Genomic DNA, 24,014 nt, shown 5'->3' with positions numbered 1-24,014 from the left:
GCAGTCGAATCAGGTTTTTAGTGTCAACGCAGAGTTTTCATGAAGCTTATCAATCGCACTGTGCTGCTGCACATCCGGTAGATCTGGCCGATAAAATAACACAACGTCTACTTCATGACAAATCCCTGCTAATCCAAAGCAAGCTGAGCCTGGCGGCGGCTGCAAATGCATTTTTGGTGCAAACTGTTTCTAGGGGTTAAAATATTCACAGGGTTCATAAATGGTTGCTCAGAAAAGACTTGGATGAACATACCTGGAGAACACAGTGTTTTATTTATTTTTGCCCAGTTGCAGGAGCTTTGACAGCGTCGTCCCTGGTGATGATCATTTTCAGAAGACACAATTATTGTTTTGCTTCATACTGTACATCTAACTTTTCTTTCTTCTAAAAGGTTGAATTTGACACCAACAAGAAGTCGCCTTTATCAAGAGGAAGCAGAGCCCACACACGCGCACGCACACAAACACACACGCACAAACATATTTGGCAGACTGTTCATATTTAGGCACAGCTGACCAAAGCAACATTACTTCACAGCTGGAGAGTTTTGCAATTTTGAGGAAAGGCTAGTTCCTTTGCACCAAGTGTGCCAGCTCACAGTCAGCTGAACTGCTGCAGCCTATATGTTTGACAAACAGTGTCTTATATTAGATCTGGGGGGAAAAGGAGAACAGACTTACTTGTGATTATAGCTCACAGCAGATATTACTTCCTCAGTCGACTGATTTTTAAAAAATCCTCAAACCATTAGCTGCAGATTTCGTTCTCACATGGGCAGAGAGGGTGAACATAAGGAAAGGGTGAAAAAAAAGATAATTTTTATTGCTCATCTGGTCTTTAGTGTGACAGTTTTTATGTTAATAATGTCTCATTGCAAGATGTACTCACGAACCACACTCCTCATATAATAGATGCAGAGCATAACCACATACACACGCTACCAAATGTGGTGATCACTGCTCTGCAAACCGCGGACGGAGTAATAACGCCTGCGCCAACGCCAACACTTCATACACGGTGCAAAGATCCATATTTGCGTTATCTATGAAACAGCAACTTGCAGCTACACCAGCCCACAACCAACAGTTTGCATCAAATTGAGCGTACTCAGCATGAACAGATTTTTTGGGGAAATCTGTGTGAGCAATGCACTTGGTTAATGAGTCACAACTATTGCAGGATATAACAAAAAAAAAAAAACTGAAATGATGTCTACCTTCATGAAGGTTGTAACCTTTTTATTTGATCTTATATTACAGTAAGAGATGTGTCGATTCAACCAATGTACACACACTGAACATCATGACCCCCACCCAGGATGGAAGAATTTCTTTATATTATATTTCAGTGTCTATTGTGTGAACCATTGTCGAAAGGCCTTCAAACAAAGTGAGGGCACTGGACAAACAAAACTTTTGCCATATGACTTTTGTCATATGGCAAAAGTTTTTTTTAATGACACTGGGTTTTGTACTGTGTTTATACCAAACTTTATAATGTCGCCTAATGCGACATACATGCTCTGAGCGAGGGCGACCATGTGACTGGCAAGAAAGGAAACTGGTGTCTTGTCTTATCAGATGACATCCTGTGTGGGGAAAAAGGCTGATGTCTGGGTGGAAAGCGGTTTGGAGAGGGGGAAGAGAAAAACGGAGGGAGGGATCTGTTAGTCACACGTCTTTTGCATTTCTTAAATGTGAGGGTTGTCACGGATTTTCACCTCGTCCGGATGGGGTGAAGAAGTTGCCACACACCCAACCCCTTCGAGCTAGTCGGGCAGAAAGAGATAAAGTGAAAATGCAGAAGGCCGCTAAATAACATGACAGCACAGCAGGACCGAACCTCCGAGGACTGAGGACAAGACTTGATGCTTGTCTCACTGGAGCGAGCGGCACCGAGGAAACTTCACAGAGGAAACCTGAGGACGACGGGAGATGCGGGACATCATGTGGATTCGCGCCGCAGTCATCCTCTTGGTATCTGAAGCATGGAGCCTGGACCCAGGTTTGAACTCAAACGCAATTTACTTACATATTGCTTAATATTCAATCATTTTAAATCCTAATAAGATACAGATTTTAGATAGACACCTGGGGGGGGGATGCATTCCCATAAAAATGACCTTGTAACTAGTTGTCTTAACAACATGATAGTACACTATTTCATGAATGTGTCACTTGTGGTGCTCTATACTGCACATACAAATGTGACATGTACCTGTAGTGTAACTCCAATATCATGCTTTCATAATAGTTTGACTCATTACGGCGTAATCTCTAATATCTGGCGTGTATTAAAAAAAACTATCCACTTACTGTATATGTAAATGTAGCTGCTCTGACATTTTTGTTAGATTATCGTGGTACTGTATGACTCAGAGTGCAGACGCTCAGCGGAAAGATTATGCGTGTATGGAGGTGGGGTAATACAAGAAGCCGGCAGGAAAGGAAAATGTTTCATAACAGATGTGTGAAACGATTGCCCCATGTATTTTTTCAAGGCGCCGGCTGCTGCTTATAGGGGAAATCATGGTTTCAGATCGGGGCAAGACGTTGCAGCGTCCCTCCACCTCTGTGTTACATCGGTGCTTTTACTGCCCCGCCACTGTTCAGTAGCAAACAAGTGTCAGGGCCTCATAACACCCTGCGGGAAACATCAATCAATAAACAATACATTTTCCAAGTCATGAACATTTTATAAGTTTCATTTTCCTCTCAGAAATTTGTTTTTTTTGGGGGGGGGGGGGGGGGGTTAACCCCACAATTTTCCTTTCAGAAGCATAGAGTGTATTTCCCCTCACTTAGTTTTTTTGTTTGTTCCATTTACTCATTAACTTACTAATAAACTGACAGTGTCACCTAAATGTCAGGTAATTGGTAAGCCACAATGACTCTGCTGTTCAAACGCTTCTGAATGAAACACTTGCTCCTACTTTCTGAAAGGAGAAAAAACCCTCACACCATTCCACTAACCTTTTTTCTTAAATTCGCCATCATCTCTCTCAGGAACTAACCAAAGCTCGTCTGTCAACTCAAGCACTGGTGGTAAACAAATTTTATTATCTTTTTTCCCAGATATTTTTGCTGTATGAGTAAAATGATAGATAAAACCATTAATGTCGAGTAAGAAGAGATGAACGTTGAACACTATAATCTACATTTTTATCCCCCCTCTCCTCGTCAATCCACTTCTGAGTAGAAATTAGAAGAAGAAGTCGTAGTTTAGTAGAAGTAGAAATGTTCAGTCATTAATTTATTTAACTCATTTTGGAATGTAATTATGAAATATTAAGACTAACCCTGACCCTGTAATGCAGTGGATCATAAAATACTCTTGGATTCTGTTAGCCTTGCATCATTGTAAACATCATTATTAACAATAATAATAGTTCACAATGCTTCAGAGGATTCCAGATAAAATGTTATCATTTCAGATAGTTGTCATTATGCAACATATATGCTTAGAAGTTTATACATATATGTCCCCACCATAAAAGTAGTTGTATGATTCATTTTATTCCTGTTTTTTCATCCTGTCATGCTACAGTCTATAGTCATCTCTCTGCTGCGGACTATTTCTAGTTTGCGTAATGACATTTTTGGTCTCTGGCTGTTCACGTCACACAATTCTTTCTTTACTTTTATAAACTTTTATTCCCTGTATATAAGAGCAAACCGACTGTGTTTATTATTCTATGACATAATATCCCAAAACCATTTCCACACTGTGTGCAAAAATAATTAAACTATCCTTTCCTTTTTTTCAGTTATCAGAAATTTAAACTTCAACCTGGGGAGGGCTGTCAACCTGACGTGCAGCGACAAAGCATGGAATGAGACAATATATGTCATTTGGAAAATTCAGCTGAAATACAGAAACTGTGAGGTTTCCTTCAGCATCGAGGACCAAAGCAAAGACACCTGCGGCGATGGCAAGTCGCTCAGAAACAGTTCCACATCTCGGTCGTACCTGCACATCCCGAAGTTCTCGGCTGAGGATGTGGGGGTCTACAAGTGTGACTTTGTTTTCAGCGGGGGAAACCAAATCTGTGTGATCCACGTGGGGATCACAGGTAGGACTTCAGTTTTTCCCTTCACAGGAAAGAACCATACATCAATAAATAAGGATCTTTTCACTGTAAGCACAAAGCATCAATGAAAAAAAAACTGAATTCAGTTTCATTTTTTTAAAAATATATCACTGAACCTCGAGTGTAAATTTAAAAAAACCCCCAATTTTACACTATATACAATGTTTCAGTTCCCGAAGATAATTCATCAGCCTTACTCGTCACTTCTCATCTGTAAATATTTTATATTCACCAAGCAGTAGAACATTTGTATGAAAGTAAAATCTAGGCAAGCAAACATTATATCTGCTAGGTGTGAAAAAGGAAAGATATTTTTTAATACAGCAGTTGTATTTTCTGTTGTGTCTTCCCTGGCTCAGCTCCTCCCACTATATCGGCCTGGTTAGAGCGAAGGGACAACAAGGTGGTGGCTGTGTGCAGAGCTGAAAGAGGAAAACCTGCTGCATATATCAAGTGGAGTCACAGCAGAAACTCATCGTCCGTGGAAACGCTCGAGCGCGACGGATTCATCACAGTGGAAAGTCGACTGGAGCTCGAGGAGGGCATGGATACAGAGAACCTGACCTGTGCTGTCAGGCACACGTTATGGGAACAGGAGAGGATTCTGGTGCCAGAACATGAAGAAGGTCAGGCTGCTGCAGAAAGAAACATGGCACAAGAAGAAGAAGAAGAGAAAGAGTTCAGAAGCAATAAGTTCAAGTTGTTACTTGATCATTAACGAACCTTGGATCTTCTCTCACTGCAGGTTATTTCCCTTGGCTGCTCATCCTTACCGGTGTGGGTGTCTGTGTAATTTTGGTGGGATTTGTATATTTTTTACAAAAGAAAGTTATGTTGTTGAGGTAAGGAGTTTCATTTGATGAAAAAAAACACACAATTACAATGATTACTTGCAAGTTATTGTGCAGAGTCACTGAGTTGGTTTGTGTCTCCACCCTCGGCCAGGCGATGCCAGAAGTCTGACACGTCATCATCAAAAACTCCACCGGTGGGTCACTTTCCTTAAACGTGTTTTTTTGGTTGTTTTTTTTACACAATGTAAGTTTAGTTCCTGACATTTCTGTTGTCTGTGTTGTTGTTTTTTTTAGAGGTTAGAGGATGTGGAAGAAGTGGAGCCCTACGCCAGCTATATCCAACGTGTGAACTCTATCTATAACTGAGCTGCAGACTTGTTGCACATGTATCACACTCACACACACTCACACACACACAGACACTCACACACACACACACACACACACACACACACACACACACACAGACACACACAGACACACAGACACCCACCCACACACACACACACACAGACACACACAGACACACAGACACACAGACACCCTACCCCAATAACACACACAGACACACACTCACACACAGACACAGACACAGACAGACACATAGACACACAGACACACACTCACACACACACACACACAGACACATAGACACACACACAGACACACACACACACAGACACAGACACAGACAGACACATAGACACACAGACACACACTCACACACACAGACACATAGACACACACACATAGACACAAACACACAGACACACACACACACACACACACACACACACACACACACACACACACACTCACACAGACACAGACACAGACAGACACACACAGACACATAGACACACAGACACACACACAGACACACACACATAGACACACACACACACAGACACACAGACACACTCACACAGACACTCACACACAGACACACAGACACACACACACACACACACACACACACACACACACACACTCACACAGACACAGACTCCCACAGACACACAGACACCCTACCCCAATAACACACACAGACACACACTCACACACAGACACAGACACAGACAGACACATAGACACACAGACACACACTCACACACACACACACACAGACACATAGACACACACACAGACACACACACACACAGACACAGACACAGACAGACACATAGACACACAGACACACACTCACACACACAGACACATAGACACACACACAGACACACACACAGACACACAGACACACACACATAGACACAAACACACAGACACACACACACACACACACACACACACACACACACACACACACACACACACACTCACACAGACACAGACACAGACAGACACACACAGACACATAGACACACAGACACACACACAGACACACACACATAGACACACACACACACAGACACACAGACACACTCACACAGACACTCACACACACACACAGACACACAGACACACACACACACACACACACACACACACACACACTCACACAGACACAGACTCCCACAGACACTCACACAGACACACACACACATACTTTAATGCGTGTGGCTTTTTAGGCAAACTAAGAAGTGGTGACGTAGTAAAGACAGAGGAGTGAGATGGAAGACTTCTGATAAGGGACGGGAGCCTCACAAATCAAACACCTGACTGACGGGAAAGGGGATGCACCTGATGTCACTTCCTTGCACCCATCCACAAAAACTTCGGCCCACTTCTCTGTGTGTGGGTCCCGTGGAGAGGATTTTTCATGACTACAATTGGAACTAATCTATCAGTCTTCGGCCCGACGCGGAACGCCTAAACTACAGAACCACAGACTTTTGATGCTGCACATGAAATGCACAGGCTGTTATTAGACATAATTATAATTTATAGATTAACTGCAATGAGATGATAACCTTTGACTAGAGTCAGTGACGCAATTTGCTTCAGGATAATGTGGAGTATTCCTATGTCAATGTGTAAATATGTAATTAGAGTTATTAAAATACTTCGAAACACATTGACCTCATTTGACACAAGAAGTTGACACGTACAAGGTGCACTTGTTCTGATGAGATGTTTTCTGTGAAGTGGTAACTGTAGGATAGGAACTCTACCGCCATCTACTGTGGAGATCAGAACACAGAACGGTTAGGGCTTATGCAAATATTCCTGCAGAAGAATAATGGACAAAATTGGTTTTGGTAAACTTTTAATCAAATAAAAAGATCAATGAATTCCCAGTGAAACAAAAAAAACTTACTGTGCACTTCATATGCATCAATATAATTAATCCTAGGTAGGTACATGCGAGGTCGCGACCTCACTATGTAAAGTGCCTTGAGACATACAAAACATAAACTCTAAGGCCTTAAATACAGTCTGTATTTCTAGTATATTTTAGGTGGCGCATGTGCAGTAGAGGGAGAAATAGATCGTTGGAGGAAAAATTTTGCAACATTACATTCTGTCATCATAAATTTGATGATATGGCATGTGACGTAAAGTGCACACACAATTCTACAGTGCAAACAGTTGAGTGACACTTGAAGTCTGGGCTTGTTGACGTGTTATGCAGCCTAACTTGGGCTCAACTGAAACTGTGGTTGAAGGCGGAGTAAACTATTGATAAAGATCAAACTTTTGTGACAGCGGATGGAGATGGAGAATTTTGAAATATATATCATTTTCTAAAAACGATACGTATGCATTTGGAATAATTTCTAAGTCATTTAAAAAAAAACTCCACAGATGGCTTGAATATTTCACACTTTGGTGTTGTTCTCAGCAGTGTGACAGTGTGACTGTCCTTGGAGAACCGACGGACCCCTTTTGCATCTTCAGGTCTTCGAGTCTGAGCCTTGACGTATACTGCTTCAGGATGTTTGATACATTTATTAGGAAGTCGGGAATATCAGACTAAAAGGCCTTCACATTGTCCAGACATCAGGTTTCCTCATAGGTGAAGGGAAGCATCTCAGGGATTTGATGTTTCCACAGCTGCTGTTGGAGGAGAGGAGCGGCTTTTTCTTCTTTTTCATTTTGTCACAGTTTTTTTCCATCGAAAATCAAGATTTGAGCAGTTCAACTGGAAACTTGACAGTTCTCCTCTTTATGCTATTATCTACTCCATCTGCATCTTGAAATTGCCTGAACGGAACTATATGTTCATCCCATAATCACATAATCATCTGCACAGTCGTCTTTAGATGAGCACTCAGATAAAGTTTCTGCTGGGACGTGAATTGTGGCGTAGTCACAATCATCGTTGGTCAAAGTTTTGGCTGTTCTTGATCCTTTGGCAGCGTTGTAGTCAATACAGACGTATGTTACATCCTCAGTAGGCTGTGTAGAGATAAGACACAGGGTGAGATGGTAAATCTATCACCCTATGACTTCCTTTAAATTCATTCTACAACAGAAACCAACATGCAAATCTGCTGCGTTGGCAAAACACACCATGTCCTATGAAAAGCTGCAGCTATTAAACTATGAATGTTTATGCTCAGTGGAAAATATGCTCATCATGGGGGAGGACTCGTCTACCTTATTATCTGTGCTGTTTCTATCATCTGGTGCAAAGTTCCCTGAAAGAGGAAACAGCAATTTACAATTGCAACAAATATATATGAATGTAATACAAAAAAATGACGTTACAAATGTAGGTTTACCTTTCCTTTTCTTCTTTGTCCTGACAATGAAACAAAGTGAAATGGGAAAAACCCCAATAAGGACACAGTCATCCAAATTTAAAGCAATACATCTGACTAGTGTTGGGTTCATTGGATGTTCGCTGGATATTGGGACTTTTACATCATAAAATACCATCATACATAAAAAAAAAATCAGCTTTTCAGATGTTAAGTGTTCACCCCACAGCAGGGCTCCCTTGACTCCCTGACAGATGACAGTGTGCGCTGGAACAGGAAACCCTTCTGCATCGCTCTGAGACCAAATGTCTGTCGAGGACTAACAACCCCGGATGGGGAACTCTGCATTCTTCACTAGGTACAACATTTCAGATCAGCTGCGAACAACCACATTCTGCATCGCACGGCAGAGTTCATTCTGTGCGTTTGACTTGTTATCGGCGAGGACACGGTGACGACTGGTTCCCCGCTGAAGCACGCGCAGACGCTGCAAACACCCGTTTAACTTCAACAAGAGGCCCCAGCTTTTTCTTGACAGTGACATGGATCCGCTCGATGTGTGTCCCAGGATGAACACTTACCCTGATGTGCAGTTTCCCATGATGTGCCCGCAGAATCTGGATCAGCTCACACTGTATTCGTCAGCAGGCTGCAGGTACCAGTGCCTGGTTGCTTGAGCGCAACTGCAACAACCTGACACTGTCACTGATGTCACTGATGCACACAGGCCACAGGAGAGAGAGAGAGAGAGAGAGAGAGAGAGAGAGAGAGAGAGAGAGAGAGAGGGAGAGAGAGAGAGAGAGAGAGAGAGAGAGGAGACTGTTTTTTTATTTCCTTCTCTTTAGTCTCTTCCTCATCACACACACACCCACATGTTGTAGGTTGTAGGCGTGAACCTGAGATAGACTCTGACTGACTAGTATAATTCAATACAACTTCAGATTCAGACACATTCTTTGAGTTCAAATATGAAAATTTAGACTCTTTTGGTGGCGTATGGTGAAGTGTCAGCGGCCAGAATCTCACATCAGCACGTATGAGAGGGCTGTTTGTTGCTTTATCGTCACATTTGCATGATTTTGCAAATTTTCTTGTGGAGCAAAATGAGGAAGTCGCCGACCTCTCTTCGCTCTCAGTGAAAGTCCAGTTCAATTTGCAAACCTTTTTCAAAAGTAAGAAAGAGAATGACCTCTATGGGAGTAAGGGTCATAATGCTCGAGTAGATATATTGTTGTACTCTCAGAGTATGTATATGTATATGTATAAGTTATTTCACACTGGAGGGCGCTGTTGGAAAGGTCCTGGTGAGATCCACAAACCTCAGAGACATGCCCTCAGTCGACCATAGAAAGGTGGTTTGTTGGCTTAACAAAAATGAATAATCACCCCTCGTATAAACAGTGTCAACGCACATCCTCTGCATAGTTCTGTGAGAATCAGAGGTGAGGAAACGTGCAATCATGCAGTGGATGTGAATATACTGGGAGCAGAATCATTGCTGTGTAGTTTTCTCGAACTGCGCAGGCCCATGTTGGACATTGTTCACTCGACGTTCAGCTGCATGCCTGCAGCACTCTGGCAGACTTTTGTTGATGACTTCGTCTGAGGGAGCCACGCATATTTGTCCAGATTGGATAAGGGAAGCAAGCAAGCGTCTTATTATTTTATAAAAGGTGAGGAGAACATTTAGGTGAACTCCAGAACACACTGCTGACACATGCACGCTTTTTCACAGGTCTTGTCTGGTTGAAACTCTATGTATTATAGATCATTTTGTGTTGGACGGATTTCAACCCTTTTTCTTCATTCACGGGAATGTACATGCACCTAAGGTAAAGGTCCGGCTTTGAATTTTCTGCTGAGCTCCAGTGTATATCTGAGACATTTTAGGACAGTGTGTCTGTGTTGTTGACAAGGTGAATCTTACAAATGTGATCCCAGGTGTCCTCGACTGAAGAAAAACGTTGAGTAGGATATCTCAATCAATCTGTATAAAGAAGGTTGACACAGAAAGATGACATGCATTGTGTCACTTTCACACGTGCACGTCGGAAACAGAGTCGCCCCATGACACACGGAAATTCTCAAATGCTGGATGGTCTTAGAAGCGCATGTGGGAGGTCAGGAAGTGGTGAGCTTGTCACAAGTGAAATCAGTCGCAGGGGTTTATGATTAGGTTTTTCATTTACTAAGTATACTTACTGAGCAGAATGGACAGACTGCCGTACACCTGTCTGATGATGTTCTCCTTATTTGTTTCCATCCATGGAATTCGTAAAGGTAAGGCTTTTATCTGGTGATATTGATTGGACAAAAGAAAGTGTAATGATTGAGATTAAAATGTCAATATACGACTTATGAGGTATACATTTATATATCTATATAAAATACACATGGGGCACCTGTGCAAAAGTACAAAATGGAAGAGGACAAAGGCTTTGGAAATCAAAGGATGACAACAGTTGGATTTTTAAACGATCTAATTAATAAGTCATCATATTACTTAGTAACGAGACCAAATAAAAATAGGAAAATTGGGTTAAGGTGCTTATATGGCAATCAAATCATCATAGTTATATTTTATTTTTTAAATATTTTTTTAAAATAAAATAGTTAATACAATTAGTTTCAACATTTCATTTATTTGCCATTGCCGCTGCCACTGGGAAACAGAACAACAAAGGGTTTGACTCAAAAGCTTTGCAATAGTTGATTTATGTTTTTTAAATGCTGATAACATCTCTGGGAAGTGTCGTGCTGTGATGATGTACCGTATAGTGCCTGGGCCATTTTATGATCAAAATATCTGAAAAGAGCAACGATGCCCCTTTGACAGGAAGCCTTTCTAGCACGACCGGACTCAGTTGTGGGCGCACATCTGCTGCAACCGGTTGGGGGGAGAGGGGAGAAGTGTGTGGGAGGGGGGGGGTGGGTGGAAAGAAGGGGGGAGACAAGAGAGAGCAGAAATAAAAGAAGCATAAAAAGAAGAAAAACAAAAGAAAATGAGAAAAGGGTAAAATACTCAGAACAAACTGTATATGAACAGTAATAAATCACTCTTATGCAACAGCGAGCAGAGCAGTTTTTATCTTCTCTATTTAATTTATTTATTCTTGAAATGATGAACAGCTTCTCGTCAAAGTTGTTTGATCCAAAGAGAATGATAAAAGACAACGTTTTGGGGTTTTGGAGATTTTTGAGTTTAGGTGAAATCACGAGTGTTTGTTTGTTTTTGTGTTAAATTCCAGGCTCGTCTCACCCGTGTCGAGTTGATGTGATGGTCCGGAGAGGCACGACTCTGAAAATAGCTCCACACCAGCCTCTGAGCGTGGGCTGCCCGGTCAGACACTGTGGAACATGGCTGAGCGTCACCTGGTGCAAAATACTCGACCGAAACCGCTGCGAACGGATGAAAAGTACAGAGAATGTGGAAATAAGACAGAAAGACGGCCGGGCTAAGGATGAACTGATCTCATACTTAACTTTCAAACGGATTTCTGCTCATGACGATGGCCTGTACAAGTGTTATTTAGAAGCGTATGAATACGAGTCGATCAGTCATACCATCAACATCTCAGTGTCAGGTAGGCAGCTGTTTCTCTCCCTCGTTGCAAAAAAAACCAAACATGTTCTTTATGTCATATACCGAATGTTATTTCTATCTATCGCTCCCATCAGACATACACCAGGGGGTCGAATCAACTGACAATAGTGAAGGTAAGAACCTTTATATTTTTTGATAATATACACACATTTCGCTGGCTACAGACTATTGATCATGGATCGTCCTTTGTACAGAAGTTGTGTCCCTGAGCACTGCTGGTGATGAGGCTGGGTCCTGGCTCCCCTACGTCTATATCTGTGGTGGCATAGCTCTACTGGTCTTCTCCATCACAGCGTTGACTCACCTGCATTTTCACGGCTGTAAACGTAAGAACGTCGAGATGTATTCACATTTAGGATCATGCCGTCAAAACATTTGTAGATTTTTACCAATCTGTTTGTTATTTGTCTTCCTCACAGAAATGCTGACCCACAAGCCAACAAAGGGACAGGTAGCGTGATGCAGCGTTGCTGCAAATAGTTCAATATATGGTGTTCTCGTTGAGAGTTGGATGAGAGGATTCGTCCAGCAGCCGTCGGGAGAGTCTTCTCATTTCACTCTCGGACGAACTATCCTTCAATCCAGAATCATAAAGGAGTCACGGAGCAGCATTTTTCAATCGTGTTCTTGTGCCACAGGAAACATCCGCCCACATGCTACCTGCCCTCCCCAAGTGGGGTGCTCCTTCCGCTCCCGTCGAGCAAGCCCACTTCGTCCGGAAGGCCCCCCCCTCTCCGAGGCCTGCAGGGTCGCCACCTTGCCCGATCGCCGGTGGGAAGCAGCCTTTGGCAGGACGCACCGCAGAGGAAAGGCAAGCGTCTCCCTATGCCGTGTACGCAGTCATCAACCATGCACAGACGGGGATTCCCGCCAGAAAACATCACGCTGCCACTGGACAAGACAAACCCCCAGGAGACGCCAGTGCCAAGTACACGGTGGTTAAACGGCCCGCCCCCCTGTAGAGGAGTCGGATGGAGGAGGCTACAGGCAAAGCATCAGATCTATTTGTTCTCTCAATGTCACATTTCTTACAGCTGATACTTCTTTATATTCCTAATGTCTTGTTATGATTTTGTTAAACCCCCCCATTAACTTAATTTATACGACCTGTATAAATGCTTTTTTAAAATTTGACTTATTTGACTGTGTTGGCTGACGTTCTGGCAGGCGGTTCGCTTTGGTGGTCTGTGACAAGTGCAAGTATTTTGTTCTTTGAAAGGCAGCAGATGTGGTGCCTTTGATAGTTATTTTTGCACTTTCCATGTGTTATGACATGACAATTTTGCAGAAAGTATAATTTGGCCCGGCTCATCATGTAGTTCTCGCGAGAGAGAGATGTCACAATTGCCACATATCATAACATATTCACAAGTCCGACGTTTCACGTCGCACGGATTTTCTGTCCCGCACCGACCTCAGTGTTTTTCACTGCTGCCAGTGGAAATGTTGCACCTGGTTTAGTTTACATGTGCAGGAAGTTGAATGGCACATCAAAGGTTATTGGGACATAATTCTTTTTGTGGCGGCAGATGCCGTTAACCACCAGTTCACATTCGAGTGTAAGACCACCGATTTCCTATGTAAAGTCACCAGAAGTCGACAACAAAACCAATTTTTTTAGGACGATATGTTCCCACAGTATAGGCTGTACTCTTTTGAGCTTGTAAGCCCCTAAAACAAATATCATATCTACCCACAACGCTTATAAGCGGCAGAAAAATCTGAACATCTTCAGAATTTCACTAGAAAAATGGCAAATTTATTGAAATGTTACACAAGTGACATTGGGAACCACAGCCACAGCTAGTGGTGACATAGCAGACTACAGTAAGTTATCGTCGACAAACATATTTCATATGTAAGCTGTGGTGACTGGTATAGCCCGCACACAAGTCCCCCCCTCTCTGTTTCTCTCACACACATCACTAGTTGTGTTTTCTTCTCTCTCTCTCTCTCTCGTGGACAAAGCTCCAGTTGAGACGGCAGAGAGATGGAGGGTGCGCAGGCAGTGTCTGAGACAGATCGAGATATGATCAAGTTATCAGACCTTCGGTCTGTCAGTTCGTCATTGACATTCAAATTGACAAAAGAAGAGATTTATTATTTTCTCAATGCAAATTGAGAGTTCATTTACATTAAATAGCCTCTGGTGTGGTTAACTTTTATATTATATTTTAGGAATGTAGTGTCTTTTTGATCCAGGCAGGGTTTTATGGCTGGAGACTTTCAAATTTACTACACTTTTTTTTTTAACAATTGCACAGAAAACCATCAAACCTCAACTAACTTACTTAAGACACCAAACTTTTTTTTAAAAGGCCATTCACTCATGGTTTCAACATCACAAAAAGCTTAATAATTCATCCAGCTGGATGCAAAAATAATGCAAAATGTTACTCAAACAGCAGTAGGATAAATCGTTCATCTGGGGGCTATGTGTCAGCCGTGGATTAACAGACGTTTGAGTGAGCCATAGCAAGCAGGATGGTGTATATTTTATTCTTTGAGGGCCAGGAAAAAGACAGAGACACAAAGAGGGGAATATTTTAAGGACCATTAACCATCAAGCCTCAACACTTCACCGAAGCCCGGTCAGGCCCGACTCGGGAAAAAGTTTCAGCTTTTCAAACTTTCTTAGCATTTAACACGCGTGGACTCGCTCACAACTCCTAACTCCCTCTCTCCGGATCTTAAGCCACATACTTAAAGAGGTGTAAGTGTGTGTGTGGCATCAGTCCACATCCCAACATCTTAAAACCCTTAAGACCAGCTCAGCAGTAGTCTTCTTCTCTGCTGTCTCAAATCAGGTCCAGCTGTAACGCAATATTTATCTAACAGATATAATCTGACAGTTCAAAATCCTATGTTGTCGCAGAGCTTATGAATACATAAGGGACAGAATCGACAAGTGCAGTAAGCTCGCTTGTGTGCACAACATGTGTGTATTATATTTTGTTTTGCTCTGCAGTTGTCCATCATAACCCGCCTGGCTTAGGATGAAAAAGGTCTAAAAAACCCCGGCATCTGGCAGGCAGGTGTGGCACATCAGAGAGGACTTTTATGTTTTTAAAAGCTGAGCAGAAAAAGCTGAAAGGTTGGCAAGATTTAAAAAAAAAATGATAAAGAGGCAGACACTTATGTTTTATTATTCTTTTTGTTGCATTTATTATGTCAAGTTTAAATAGTTGGTCATAAACACACTGTGTCAACAGTTGCTCTATACAGGACTGGATGCTTTTTAATTAAAAACTAATCTGAAACTACATTTCAGAGTTATCCTTGTGTAATATCTGAGCTCATAATCAGTGTTGTACACATATACTGAAAACAGACAGAGGAACGCCACTGACGATCATATTACGACTGAATAATCATATTACTAATGAGGAAGGAATGCGATTGAAGTGCTGAGCTTGAAGTCCAACGACCTGCAAGTCATTCTTCTGTCCATAAAGTAAATAACTGGCAGATTCAAATCATATGCTTTCATACGCAAGACTATTTCAGGATGAAACTCACATTTTAAATGCACACACATTTTTTTACACAAACTTTATATATCCCAGAAGCATCATTATGTTATATCTCAGGCGTGTGCGGGGCCTCATTGATCCAGAGCAACATAGATGTAGATGAGGAGCAGAGTTGCTCTGTGGGATGTTAAACCTGCAGCCTTGAGTCATTTTTTTCACCTCAACAGCCCAACGTGAGTTCACACACAGGAACTCGTTGGACTCTATGATGGAGACAAGGCAACAAGAGAAACATTCCTCTCAGAGGCACCAAAAAGGTTTCAGCGTTTCTTCCTCAGGGAATTGATTCAAGCTATTTCTTCATGGAATTTAACCTCTACACACACACACACACACACACACACACACACACAAACACACAAACTCTTACTAAACACAGACACACACACACACACACACACAAAAACACACACTCTCTCACCACACACACACACACACACACACACACACACACACACACTCTCACCACACACACACACAAACACTCACACACCCCACCCAGCTTCCACAAAACAACACACGTGATGGAGGTCATCGACTGAGGTAAAAGAAGAAGAGAAATCTTAAAGGGAAGCAGATCAGCTGTGTTATTCTATATTTACATATTCTATATTTTTCCTTCTTTCGTAAAGCCCATTAAAATCCAAAACATATTACAGTAAAGCATTAGTCCATCTCTATAATACTGGTCTGGTTTATGAACTAACTAAGACTAACGAAGAACAACTTTAAGAATAGGGCATGAACATGTGGTTTCAACATTACAAAAAGCTAAATCATTTCATACAGCTGGACACTAGTTTTTAACATATGTTACTCAAACAGCAGTAGGATAAATGGTGCATCATGGGGACTATTTTCATCCGTGGATTAACAGACATTTGAATGAGCTAGTGAGCAGGATGGTGTAAAATACAGTGCCAATGTGCATGTCTCTGCTGCACCATATGGCTCATTGATGTGTTTTTGGTGGGTTTTTTTTAAAAATAGGATTTACTTTTAGTAAGAAAAAATATGAAATGTCACCAGACTTATTCTTTAAGAACCAGGAAAAAGACAGAGACACACACAGAGGGAAACATTTTAAGGACATGAAATATGCTGTACCGGCGAAATTGCTGTACTGCGACTTTGCTGTTTGTCGTGGAATCTGTGGCCATCGACTCAATCAATTACAGTGCCTGAGTCAACATTCCCTCGCAGACTTCAAGTGAGCACAGCCTAAAGATTATATGAGAGTCAGATGCAGAGGCAGAAGAGCAGAGTTGAACGTCCAACGGTCGGTGCTCATAAATAGGATTGTGATGGACACACCTAAAGAGGCGTGTCAGAACATCTTCAATTTGTACCAAGATGATGATGTTGATAATGAGGATGTTGATGATGATGCAGGGAATCAGTTCTGCATAGTTGGGTCTGAGAAGCACTGGCTCTTCTTTTCAGGCCCTGGCCTGCTCGGGAAAATTTAATCCACTGAAAAAGAAATGCACAAAGAGAGCAGGAGAAGTAATGACACAGAATGGAAGATTGCAGCATAACATTTTCAAGCTCTCCAACGTTTATTCTACGGTTTATAAAAAGGGGAAATTTAATTTCAAGTGTGGCTTGGTGCCAAAGCTGCAGTGAGGACCATCAAAGCATATCGATAAAGATCCCTCTTATTAACTCTGGAACACTACCGCTTGTAAAGCAGCTGCACATCCAGTAGCTGTATCATATTGGTATGGAAAAAGATGTGATGAGGTCTGGAGCATAGAGTAATAACTATTATTAAACAACTTTTTGTCACAAATCATGTAACAATTCAACCAAAATCACGTCTTCATAAGAGCAATAAGTGGCGAGTGTGAGAAGGTTCCAGCTGCAGACCTCAAAAATGAGGACCCCAGGTCTGAGGCATGAAGTGCATCATTCCTTCTCTGCCACAAAATAGTAAAAGCAAGTAAGAGAAAGCGTAGACATATTCCATCTTTCTGTTAGTCCGACTGTGCTGGATTTCCTCTGTGCACAGAAAGAAAGCTGTGACTGAACGTGGGAGTAAAGTGCAGATTGAGTGCAGGTATAAAAAACATTATTTTGACGTGGCTGTCATGTTCAATAAAGCAAACGGCAGCCGCAAAGTCAGACCACAGCCTGTGGGTTCCTCACTTCAATCTACGCTCCAAATAAATGCTCCAAAAATGCTCCAAAAATGCCTGCAACTTTAAGGTTATCTCATGATAAAACTGACTGTTTATTAAATCAGTATTGTGTTTATACTGTGATGATTTTTACAAAAACTCAGGGCATAACTGAAGCAGAACACTTTTCTGATGCCTGTTTCCTTTTTGTTGTTTCTGTTGCAGCATCTGGGCAGTTTGCCAAAACCTACAATAGGGAGGGAGACCTAGAAATTACATTTTTATTAACCTTAAAATGATTTCTTGGGCTGAGTTGAACCAGAGGAAACTTTCCAGAGTAAGCCAGAAAAACAACGCCTGGATCACGAAAGGCAGAGCACTACTCTTCAAGAGTTCACTGCACCGTGGTGCTCCATCACTCCACGAAGAAAACAACACCATGGAATACTTTTTAATCGTGTCTTGAGTCATTTTCCATATGTTTATGAATAAGGACAGTTGTGAACACTGACACTCACCTTCTTTGCGCAAGAAACACTTCCACAGGCAGAAGCAGAGGGACATGACCAACAGAGCTGCTACCGTGGTGACGGAGATCAGGATGGTGAGAGCCGTCCCAACTGGAACAAAGGAAAGGTGCACAGTTTTCACAGTCGATATCTGGGTAGAGTATTATAATTTATATTTATAATAAAATGTAGTATTTCATTGTATATTTACACTTTGCTCTGACTTGCAGCTACTCATGACATCTCACTTGACACAGTATTGCACTCCACCAATCTCCTGTAATTTAGTGTATTCTGCGTTACTTTGTTCTTAAAATCTGTGTCAAATTTTTCTACATAGCTCTATTTTATTAGATTCCATTTTACATTATGCTTATTCTATTTTATTTTATTCTTTTCTTATTCTAAAAACCCTAATGCAAATTTGTAATGTTTCTGTTTTGAAAGATTTGCAGTGATTAGTATGACGACTTCTTTCATCGTTGCTGTCCTTCAGCTAAAATCCCAAAACACCCTCTGCCTTTTTTGAATATCCTTGGTGGTATTCTGGCTCACGAGGCTTCATGAAACGGACATCCACCCGACACCAACTCACTCTTAGTGTTCATGGATACAGCAATCGGTGACTCGAGGCCTTTGTGGTGCACCAAGCATTTGACGGACACGTCTTTGAGCAGTCCTGACCGGACAGTCAGCGTACTGACGACCAGGGTGGTCCCGTCGCCCTGCGGGAGCTGTGTGGTCACGGGCGGGCCCATGGTGCGGTTATCTCTCTCCACGTTCCACACGATCTCCACCGGGGGTCGTGACACTGAGGTGCAGTTGGCCTCGATCACACCGGGAGAGGTAGTCTTGTAGCTCACCTGGGGTTTGGGCAGCACTGTGGGGAACATACAGAGAGAATTAGAGCGACCGTCACAACAAACTGACACGCCCTGTGCAAAGATTTAAATACATAAAACGCTAAGTGAAATGAGTAAAGTATGTTGTCAGCGGTGGAAATATTAGACTTATTTCAATTTACAAATTGGACAGAATTCAGATTTTGGTTGGGTTCGTGTTTGCATATCTTTAAAAGCATGTTTCTGTAAATTGCTAAGATGATACCTGGGAAAATCCTCGAAGCCTCTGGATCAGTTACGGTATGTGAATTCCTGCACACTTAAGTTCCATAAGCAAATCTGAGGCTGTTTTCAATTCTCTGTTCTCTGGGCTGAGCGAGGAATGTGATACACTGGAACCGAGAACATTTTCGTTGGCAGGAACACGTTCAACCACATATAGTTGGCCCTCGTAGTTTCATCGTCTTCTCGGAGTTCTAAGTAATGAACTTTGCCCAACGTCAGTCTGGAACAGTGTCAGATTTTGGGGTTGGGTAAATCCACAACACAAACAAAATGCTGATTACAATCCAAACCACAGTGCCCGACGAATGAGCACAAGAATTATAGCTTCAACAGCTTTTCACAGAATCTGTATCTTCACACTGGATATATAACACACTGCTATTGTGTCTTTTCAAAGGTAAAGATTTCAAATGTAATTTTATTCTACTATAAAACTTACATTCAGAAAAATCTCCACAGTAGGAGAACAGTGTTTTTGGACTGTATGTGAGTAAAGGAAGAGGGAATCACATCATCCAGAGCAGGAAGAGGGTGGAGGAATGATGTGAGCAATGAGCAGCGAGAAAAAAAAATGCCATTAATGCTAATTGAGCTTCACTATTAGGAACACCTAGTGTACTGTACAGTTCAAAATCAAACAAAAGCACATTTTGTTTGTTGAGATAACTGTGAGAGAAGGGGAGCGGGTGAAAAGTGGGAAAGCGAATGAGCAAAGTGAGAGCGAGCGAGACAAAGCACAGAGGGAATCAGTGTCTGCTGCGAACACTGTCACAGTCATGCATCAGGACCTCGCTCCCTGCCTCCATCATTCTTCCTCGAATGGCCCATTCTTCACGTGGACACACTGGTCTGTGTTTGTGTTAACAAATCACCCCGACGGCTCCGCTTTGCTGCTGTATCATGAAAAACATTCACCGGCTGCAATCAGAAGGAGGGAAAGATCAACATTCCTGTCTGTGTCCCAGGGGTGAAGCCTCCCTTGCGTTTCTTTGGCTGTTATTCCTTCCACAGGAGCCCGTCTCACCGGCTGCTGCATCTACACTCACAAGTACTCTGCACCAATGTGCAACGGAAAAAACCCGTACTTATTACTGACAAAAACAAAGCGCTTGTTGTATATAGGCTGCTATATACACACACTATAGTTTTCATAATAATACTAACATATGAAGACAACATAAAAAAACAACATCTTGCACCGTTGCTGTCGAGTGATATCAGCATTGTACTCTTATCATAGTTATTTTCTAAATGAGTTTTCTTTTTGGGAAGAATTTTCCCACAGTACGAGGATTTTAGATTTTGTCTCCAATCTCTTGCGTTGGAGTTCTGCTCGCAAGGGATCACTTCAGAGCCTGTCTGGGCAGGAGGAATGACGAGAGCAACTAACAAGACTCGTACAAAGCACATACGAGCATGTGAACCTTGTTTTAAGGCAGTATTGAAAAAATCTGCAAAGCATATGGTATAGGGCTTATGGCAGGTCTGTCATACGCATGAACAGCTCCACAAAGGGGGAGCTCCGGCATTTCCATGTGGACTGTTTATGAATATCATGTGTAAAATCATCACCAGTGATAGCTGCGTGTGGAAAACATCTGTATATACCATAGGTGGAGAGGCAAACTGTGGAACTCTTTGGTTTGTCCGAGTGCGTGTTGTACAGGCAGGTGTAGCAGCCCTCGTCCTGGATGGTGACGGGTTGGATGGTGAGCTGGCTGTCGGACAGGGAGGCGCTGAGCCAGACCCTCCCCTGGTACGGCGGCTCGATCATGGGGTCGCTGCGCTTCGCAAAGGAGGCCACTCCTGTGGAGTCCCCTTGCGCAGGAGTGTACCTCCATATGACCTCTCGCACCTTCTCGGGCAAACCAAAGGAGCACGCGAGCGACGCCTTCTTGCCCATCACCGCCGTCTTGTTGCTGTCCACGGTGACTTGTGCTGGGAGTAAAAACGAAGGCAAGCAGCCAGAGAAGGAATGATGGAGAGGAAACGAAGAGACAGAGGGGGGAAAAACAGGACAGAGTTAATCAGAAATATGAGGCACCCGAAAACAAAAGCCAGTCACTGGAATCTGCAGCAGCTGTGTCTGGTTAGTCGAATGAGCCCGCCCTCTCCCTCTGGTCCAGCTTTTTATTAACTTGACTGGCTGAGCCTCTACAGGCTCATCAACTTGTGTTCAGAGGTTAGGAGTGGTTAAGGACATCTGTATTCACATATTTTCTCAGTAAATCCTCACAGCAGATTGATATTCAAATTGTAGCGAGAAGAACATATCCCCGGGGTCTATTGGAGAATTGGTTTAGTTTAGTTTTGATGGGCGGGGGCAAAAGGCGGGCATCCAACGTTTTTCATCCAGGTTAAGCCAAACGCCGACAGAAACAATGGAAAACTGAAATCAGTCATTTTATGATTCTCTAGTAAGAGCCTCTGTGAGGCCGTGTAATTGCTCACTTACACTGGAAGCTTTCCCCTAACAAATCTCTCAAGTTCAAACTCAAAAACAGATGGATGGGAATGATATTGATTCTGGATCAAACAGAGGACAGGACATTTGTTCTGATTCAAACATCTGATTCTGGATCTCTGAGCTCCCCAGCTCATCTGCAGGGGTGAGGTGTATGTCGCCGGGATCATTACTCGACCTGGACAACGATTATTGTCCCATTTCATATTGTTGTTGAGCAACTAATTTATATTAAAAAGAAGTAAATCTTTTGAAATGTTTCTACAACAGTGAAGTGTCAATAATGTCAAACAGCATGTTTCTTGTTCATTAAATTACTTAACAGTTGTTTAAAACAGTAGCTCCATTATCATTTGTTTAAATTGAATAATGCTTAGTAAATGAAGAGAATCTCTTTAATGCCAGAGGAGTTATTTATTTGTGCTACAAGGACGTGTTCTCCTATGCCTCTCAGATCTGATGTGTGATCTATAGTGTATTGGTAGTGATCCTATGGATCTCAGATAACACACACATAGGGATTATCTACACTAAAACATACTGGTGTTCTTCCATTTCCTCCAAAATCTGCACATTTGTTCATTCAAATCAAAGTAGTTGTCATGAAGGCCTGTACTCACAGGTGACAGTGAGGCAGGTCTTGCCCTGCTTCGAACCAGAAGGATGCATGTCAAAGATGCATGTGTAGCAACCCTCATCGCGGAAGCCCACTCTGCGGATGGTGATGGCCGAGGTGTCCTTTGGGGACGCGGCGAGCTCCACGTGCTGCTGTCCACTCACGCTGTCCCTTTGGCCGGGCTGGTAGCTCAGCAGGGTCTGGTTCTGGACGTCCAGCCAGCGCACCTGCCTCAGGGATTCACCCCCGACCCTTGAAACACTGCAGGTCAGAGTGAAGGGCTTCTCCACAGGCGCTTCCAGATGCTCTGGTGCCGTTACCCTGCCTGATACATCCACCCTGAGGTCAATTACATACTGTACATAAAAAAATACTCCAGTTTGGTGTATTGTGAGGTTTCAATTTGATGTGTTCCTTATCTCCTCACCCTGTAGTCCTCCCACCAGCGCCAGGAGCAAACACACCTGCAGAACTTTCCTACGGGAAGCTTGGATCGTCATCTTCTTCATTGCACATTTAACAGGGAGACGGAAGAGCGGCACTCTGATATGGAGAATCAGTTATCATTCGTCAGCCAAACCTCAAACTCTCCTATACTGTACAATTTATTCACCTGGCGATCCAGCAGTGACACAGAGGGAATGTTGGCGGGCTGAGCTAACCTCATTTCCCCAACTCCGAGTGCCAGATCAGCTCCTGTGGTCACTCAGACGCTTCCAACATGTTGAATTGCATTAAAGTGTCCAGGAAACAGCTCAGCGAGATGCAGTGCAAAAATACATTTTTCCTCAACTGCGACAACATCTGATGAACAATGATGTTCGGGTAAGACACAAGTCATCAGTTGTTCTCTGAGTTACAAGAGCTCTTTCAACACATCTCCCACATCACTGACTTGATCTACAACAGGATGAATACAAGTTTAACACAATGAACTTGATTTAATATAAAATACAAACCTATCATAGCACATTACTCATTGAAGACAGACAGAAACAATAGAAAGGTTCCAGTTTTGACTACATGATTAAATGATCCAAGACTACTGAGGAAAAATTTGTATTTATCTGTCATATTTTGTCTACTCATGAATCAAGACACTCACCTCGACTTGTGTCCTAGGACAAAAGTTAAAAGCCAGCAGCTGGAGATGTTCTACTTCTGCAGCATCCCGTCTGTCCCTACCATCCCGAAGTCTTCTGAAACATCACTCCAGTTCAAGCGCCCGTTAGAAACTATTTTTACTCATCCAAGTGTTTTCTATTCCGCGCACCACCAGCACAATGAACACCAGCCAGTGGCAGCGCCACACTTCTCTATTGGCTTGATGCAGCGGAGCTCTGACTGCAGGCAGAGCCGGAGACCACAGCGCCCCCTGCTGTCCCTCTGGTGTACGCATTGCTCTGTAGGGAAGGTGGAGTTTGCTCCGAATGCAAGTTTCGATTTAAAACCTGTTTAAATTGATTTGTGAAGATGTGGTTTTTGATAGTG

At 42.6% G+C, this 24,014-nt stretch overlaps 4 protein-coding genes across 7 annotated transcripts; 2 read left to right on the top strand and 2 right to left on the bottom strand.

Annotated features, from left to right (window-relative positions):
• Positions 1-1,577: 1,577 nt before the first annotated feature.
• On the top strand, positions 1,578-5,406 carry si:ch211-214p13.9 (cell surface glycoprotein CD200 receptor 1-B). 2 transcript variants are annotated; one of them, XM_035651474.2, is made up of 7 exons: positions 1,578-2,005; positions 3,007-3,045; positions 3,768-4,073; positions 4,451-4,717; positions 4,837-4,933; positions 5,037-5,079; positions 5,180-5,406. In XM_035651474.2, exons 1-7 carry the CDS (start codon positions 1,936-1,938, stop codon positions 5,249-5,251), a joined length of 894 nt encoding a protein of 297 aa, XP_035507367.1. In that variant the 5' UTR covers positions 1,578-1,935; the 3' UTR covers positions 5,252-5,406. The 2 variants fall into 2 exon arrangements, with proteins under 2 accessions (XP_035507367.1, XP_035507368.1); XM_035651475.2 differs by lacking the exon at positions 3,007-3,045 and having other exon boundaries at positions 1,580-2,005.
• A 1,689-nt stretch (positions 5,407-7,095) lies between these two features.
• On the bottom strand, positions 7,096-9,287 carry si:ch211-214p13.7. The gene is made up of 4 exons (XM_035604588.2): positions 9,132-9,287; positions 8,572-8,591; positions 8,447-8,487; positions 7,096-8,245 (listed from the first exon to the last, which is right to left on the bottom strand). The coding sequence occupies exons 1-4, from the start codon at positions 9,149-9,151 to the stop codon at positions 8,069-8,071; spliced, it is 258 nt and encodes an 85-aa protein (XP_035460481.1). The 5' UTR covers positions 9,152-9,287; the 3' UTR covers positions 7,096-8,068.
• A 670-nt stretch (positions 9,288-9,957) lies between these two features.
• si:ch211-214p13.8 lies at positions 9,958-15,419 on the top strand. 3 transcript variants are annotated; one of them, XM_035651582.2, is made up of 6 exons: positions 9,958-10,223; positions 11,799-12,134; positions 12,229-12,267; positions 12,349-12,480; positions 12,574-12,605; positions 12,793-15,419. In XM_035651582.2, exons 2-6 carry the CDS (start codon positions 11,828-11,830, stop codon positions 13,114-13,116), a joined length of 834 nt encoding a protein of 277 aa, XP_035507475.2. In that variant the 5' UTR covers positions 9,958-10,223; positions 11,799-11,827; the 3' UTR covers positions 13,117-15,419. The 3 variants fall into 3 exon arrangements, with proteins under 3 accessions (XP_035507475.2, XP_035507474.2, XP_035507472.2); XM_035651581.2 differs by lacking the exon at positions 9,958-10,223 and adding an exon at positions 10,640-10,830 and having other exon boundaries at positions 12,352-12,480; XM_035651579.2 differs by lacking the exon at positions 9,958-10,223 and adding an exon at positions 10,644-10,830.
• On the bottom strand, positions 15,293-23,856 carry zgc:113337 (uncharacterized protein LOC503741 homolog). The gene is made up of 7 exons (XM_035651578.2): positions 23,629-23,856; positions 22,951-23,066; positions 22,528-22,848; positions 21,052-21,381; positions 18,912-19,196; positions 18,326-18,427; positions 15,293-17,160 (listed from the first exon to the last, which is right to left on the bottom strand). Exons 2-7 carry the CDS (start codon positions 23,030-23,032, stop codon positions 17,153-17,155), a joined length of 1,128 nt encoding a protein of 375 aa, XP_035507471.1. The 5' UTR covers positions 23,033-23,066; positions 23,629-23,856; the 3' UTR covers positions 15,293-17,152.
• Between the last annotated feature and the right edge of the window lie 158 nt (positions 23,857-24,014).

Source organism: Scophthalmus maximus, chromosome 14 (assembly GCF_022379125.1).
Source record: "Scophthalmus maximus strain ysfricsl-2021 chromosome 14, ASM2237912v1, whole genome shotgun sequence".
Lineage (NCBI taxonomy): Eukaryota > Metazoa > Chordata > Actinopteri > Pleuronectiformes > Scophthalmidae > Scophthalmus > Scophthalmus maximus.
Note: the sequence above shows the minus strand (reverse complement) of the source record. Positions and strands in the feature narration are given on the sequence as shown.

Excerpts from the sequence above, each read along its gene's own strand:
- si:ch211-214p13.9 (XM_035651474.2), top strand. The coding sequence starts at position 1,936 with ATGCGGGACATCATGTGGATTCGCGCCGCAGTCATCCTCTTGGTATCT. Across the intron at positions 3,046-3,767 it reads TGTCAACTCAAGCACTGGTG|TTATCAGAAATTTAAACTTC; the intron begins GTAAACAAATTT and ends CCTTTTTTTCAG. Across the intron at positions 4,718-4,836 it reads GGTGCCAGAACATGAAGAAG|GTTATTTCCCTTGGCTGCTC; the intron begins GTCAGGCTGCTG and ends CTCTCACTGCAG.
- si:ch211-214p13.7 (XM_035604588.2), bottom strand. The coding sequence starts at position 9,151 with ATGGGAAACTGCACATCAGG. Across the intron at positions 8,592-9,131 it reads ATGGGAAACTGCACATCAGG|GACAAAGAAGAAAAGGAAAG; the intron begins GTAAGTGTTCAT and ends TTTCATTGTCAG. Across the intron at positions 8,488-8,571 it reads GACAAAGAAGAAAAGGAAAG|GGAACTTTGCACCAGATGAT; the intron begins GTAAACCTACAT and ends TTCCTCTTTCAG.
- si:ch211-214p13.8 (XM_035651579.2), top strand. The coding sequence starts at position 10,761 with ATGGACAGACTGCCGTACACCTGTCTGATGATGTTCTCCTTATTTGTT. Across the intron at positions 10,831-11,798 it reads CATCCATGGAATTCGTAAAG|GCTCGTCTCACCCGTGTCGA; the intron begins GTAAGGCTTTTA and ends GTTAAATTCCAG. Across the intron at positions 12,481-12,573 it reads GCATTTTCACGGCTGTAAAC|AAATGCTGACCCACAAGCCA; the intron begins GTAAGAACGTCG and ends TCTTCCTCACAG.
- zgc:113337 (XM_035651578.2), bottom strand. The coding sequence starts at position 23,032 with ATGAAGAAGATGACGATCCAAGCTTCCCGTAGGAAAGTTCTGCAGGTG. Across the intron at positions 21,382-22,527 it reads GACCTGCCTCACTGTCACCT|CACAAGTCACCGTGGACAGC; the intron begins GTGAGTACAGGC and ends TTTTACTCCCAG. Across the intron at positions 18,428-18,911 it reads TGTATCCATGAACACTAAGA|TTGGGACGGCTCTCACCATC; the intron begins GTGAGTTGGTGT and ends CCTTTGTTCCAG.